Raw genomic sequence first — 2580 nt, 5'->3', positions numbered from 1 at the left:
TATATATATATATATATATATATATATATATACGCATATATATATATATATACGTATAAGCCTCCCATTTTAGTTCTTGTACTGTGATGACTATTCATGTGTTTTGTCTGCCCTCTCGCGCTTTTTATTTGTGTGTGCATGTTTGTGGATTTAAGCAACAAGGTTCAATAAATGCGCCCATATTTCGCCCCTAGACCTTTCCTGCGGGTCATAGGCTGTGCTCGCAGAAGCTGGTTGATCCTGTGCTAGCAAGGATCGCCGCCTTGCACTGCTGTTTCAATGTCGGTTGGCATCTGGATTGTGTACGCAGCGCGTTCTGTGTTGTGCGGTGCTTGTGTTTGAACGGAAGACCACATCACAGAAGTCCCATTTCAGCCCAGAAGGGGGCGGAGGGTATTCCGGGCAAAGAGGCAGACGACAGTGCCCGGTGAGGTTTCTGTAACCCACCCACACGGCATCACAGTACGGGCATTTCTCCTTTTGACAACTTGTGGACGGCCGTTTTCCTGCGGGAGATGCGGCAGTCGTAGGCTGCGTCAGATAAGCAGCGCCCGTCCACGGTGCACGTGGGTCGGTGCTGGAGCGCACGATTGCAGCTTGTTCTGGCCAAAGAGCTCAAGAAGGAAAGTGAGTAAAATAACTTCTCACTGTTGAGAATTAGCGACTCCAGAGCTCAGACTCCCAACGCCGTGTTTGTGCCAGGTGCGCCAGTTCAGTTCAAGCAAGGTCTTCCTGCGCAATTAGACCATCGCCACTGAAGCCAAAGGGCGGTGCAAAGCATAGCATACGGCGGTGTGTGTCTTGAGGCGTGGTTGCACGCCACGCTTTGGCGAGTTTTGCGGTGAGGCATGTCAGCAGATCTGTATGCCGCGGAGTTGCTATACGCTTTTCTGTGTGCAGAGCAGTTGTTGCGTTCGGCGTTGCACATTCATTGGCAGTGTCATTTGCAGGTATTCCACGGTGCCCGTAACAAAACTGCAGATGCATCGACTGGCCAGCACACCTCAGTGTCGAGAGGCACTGCCAGATCTGGTCTTTCGTACTGTCGGTTTGACTGGGTGGGCCTTTGTTGCGGGCAGCCAGAAGGGACTGACTATATGTAACCACGCATGGTGTTTTGTTATCGTGCTGGGTGCAGAGAACGATCAGTTTGTTGAGGGCCAGAAGCAGCAGCGTACAAGATTCCGTCCTGTAGTTGTGCGGGCGTATGCCGCGGTGAATGCTGACATTCTCTATAACCCCAGGGCGGTGTAGAGAAGAAATCGGTATTCTTGCCCCAGCTGGCGGGGAAGCGTCGACACCACCATCTGTTGCGAGTGTTCACGCGCGGTGTGTGTGTTGTGCCAAATCCGCTTTGTTGGCTCTGAGCTTCTTCATTTTAAGCTCCTTTTTGCCGGCGATCGAGCAATCCATTGGGAGTTGCGCGCTAATAGACACCCAATTGGCGGGCGCCACAGAAAAGGGAGAAATTGAGCTGTGAAAAGGCCGTTCCTTGCGTGGAGTTTTTATCGGTGATGCCAAACTTCCTTGTTTTCTTATCAACAAAGGCGTGGAACTCATCCCGAGAGAGTGGAGAAACGCAGAAACCGGCGCGTAACGGCGGCTCAGACGGGGAACTTACTCACCTAGTCCATCTTACACGCCCAGATGTTTTCAAAGATTGCGAGGCGAACGCGTAGGCGGAAAACGCGGAGTCGAGGTATATTAGCCACCAGGAGGGCGGCTCCCGGTCAGTCGTGCTTGGAGCTTTGCTGACGGCGCACGTCGTTGTTGCTATTGTTTTTTGACCGAGTCCGTTGGCGCAGCTCATATGAGTCCATTGCTTTAGAGAAGTTTGGAGGCACAATACCAAAGGGCAAACGCCAGTAGCTCACAAAGAGGCAGGCCAGCTGCTTTATGCGATCTGGGGCATAGCAGGGGAATTATCCGCAAGGCGGCGGCACGCCGCTTGGGGACTGCCGCATTAAGCAACAGCGGAGGATCGAGGCCCATGCTGAGGAGCTTCGGAGTGCGAGGTAACACCGCAGGTCTTGCGGCGGCGCGCGGAGAATTAACCGTCTCCGTTGCGCCCCGCTTTGTGAGCCAAGTGGGGCAGCTACACCGCCGTGGTGCGCACACTGTGGCTCGCATGCTGGTGGTGGGCGCCGCTTCCAGCAGGCCTCAGATATTGTGGAGTGAGAGTGGGAGTGAGGCGGACGTCACACCTAAGATTGAGGAGCGTGAAGAGGAGGAGATCCGTGGTGTGCGGCTGGAGTTCTTTGTGCTTAGATCTGCGTTTGCGTGGCCGCACAAATTTTTTTCTTTTGCCAGATTACGTGGACGTATTTGTGTGCAGGAAGGTGGTGCGTGTGTTGAGGAGGAGCGCGTGGTGAGGGATGCGTCGGTGGTGGTGAGGCCCAATGCGGGGAATGGAGGGGATGCAGAAGGCTGCAGGAATTTTTCCGTTCACTTGAGGTCAAAAAGACATTGCGGAGGCGGGTGCTAATGAAGAACTTTAAAATGTCTCGCCTGCTGTCTGTTGTGGGAACGTAGAGTAGGTCTGCTGCTGATGATATTGAGTGCTTGGGCTGCGTGGCGTTT

General features: G+C 53.4%; 3 protein-coding genes across 3 annotated transcripts, besides 1 other annotated feature; 2 read left to right on the top strand and 1 right to left on the bottom strand.

Annotated features, from left to right (window-relative positions):
* Window positions 1-52: a microsatellite.
* Window positions 53-864: 812 nt separating this feature from the next.
* Window positions 865-1254, top strand: TraAM80_09872 (uncharacterized protein; the record flags this gene model as incomplete). Its single annotated transcript, XM_029386530.1, has 1 exon — window positions 865-1254. The coding sequence occupies one exon, from the start codon at window positions 865-867 to the stop codon at window positions 1252-1254; it is 390 nt and encodes a 129-aa protein (XP_029233623.1).
* A 570-nt stretch (window positions 1255-1824) lies between these two features.
* On the bottom strand, window positions 1825-2130 carry TraAM80_09871 (uncharacterized protein; the record flags this gene model as incomplete). Its single annotated transcript, XM_029386529.1, has 1 exon — window positions 1825-2130. One exon carries the CDS (start codon window positions 2128-2130, stop codon window positions 1825-1827), a length of 306 nt encoding a protein of 101 aa, XP_029233622.1.
* Window positions 2129-2485, top strand: TraAM80_09870 (uncharacterized protein; the record flags this gene model as incomplete). Its single annotated transcript, XM_029386528.1, has 1 exon — window positions 2129-2485. The coding sequence occupies one exon, from the start codon at window positions 2129-2131 to the stop codon at window positions 2483-2485; it is 357 nt and encodes a 118-aa protein (XP_029233621.1).
* Window positions 2486-2580: the final 95 nt, after the last annotated feature.

This window comes from Trypanosoma rangeli, assembly GCF_003719475.1.
Source record: "Trypanosoma rangeli strain AM80 chromosome Unknown Tra_15.4_contig_00708, whole genome shotgun sequence".
Taxonomy (NCBI): domain Eukaryota; phylum Euglenozoa; class Kinetoplastea; order Trypanosomatida; family Trypanosomatidae; genus Trypanosoma; species Trypanosoma rangeli.
This window is presented reverse-complemented; position numbering and strand designations above follow the sequence as displayed.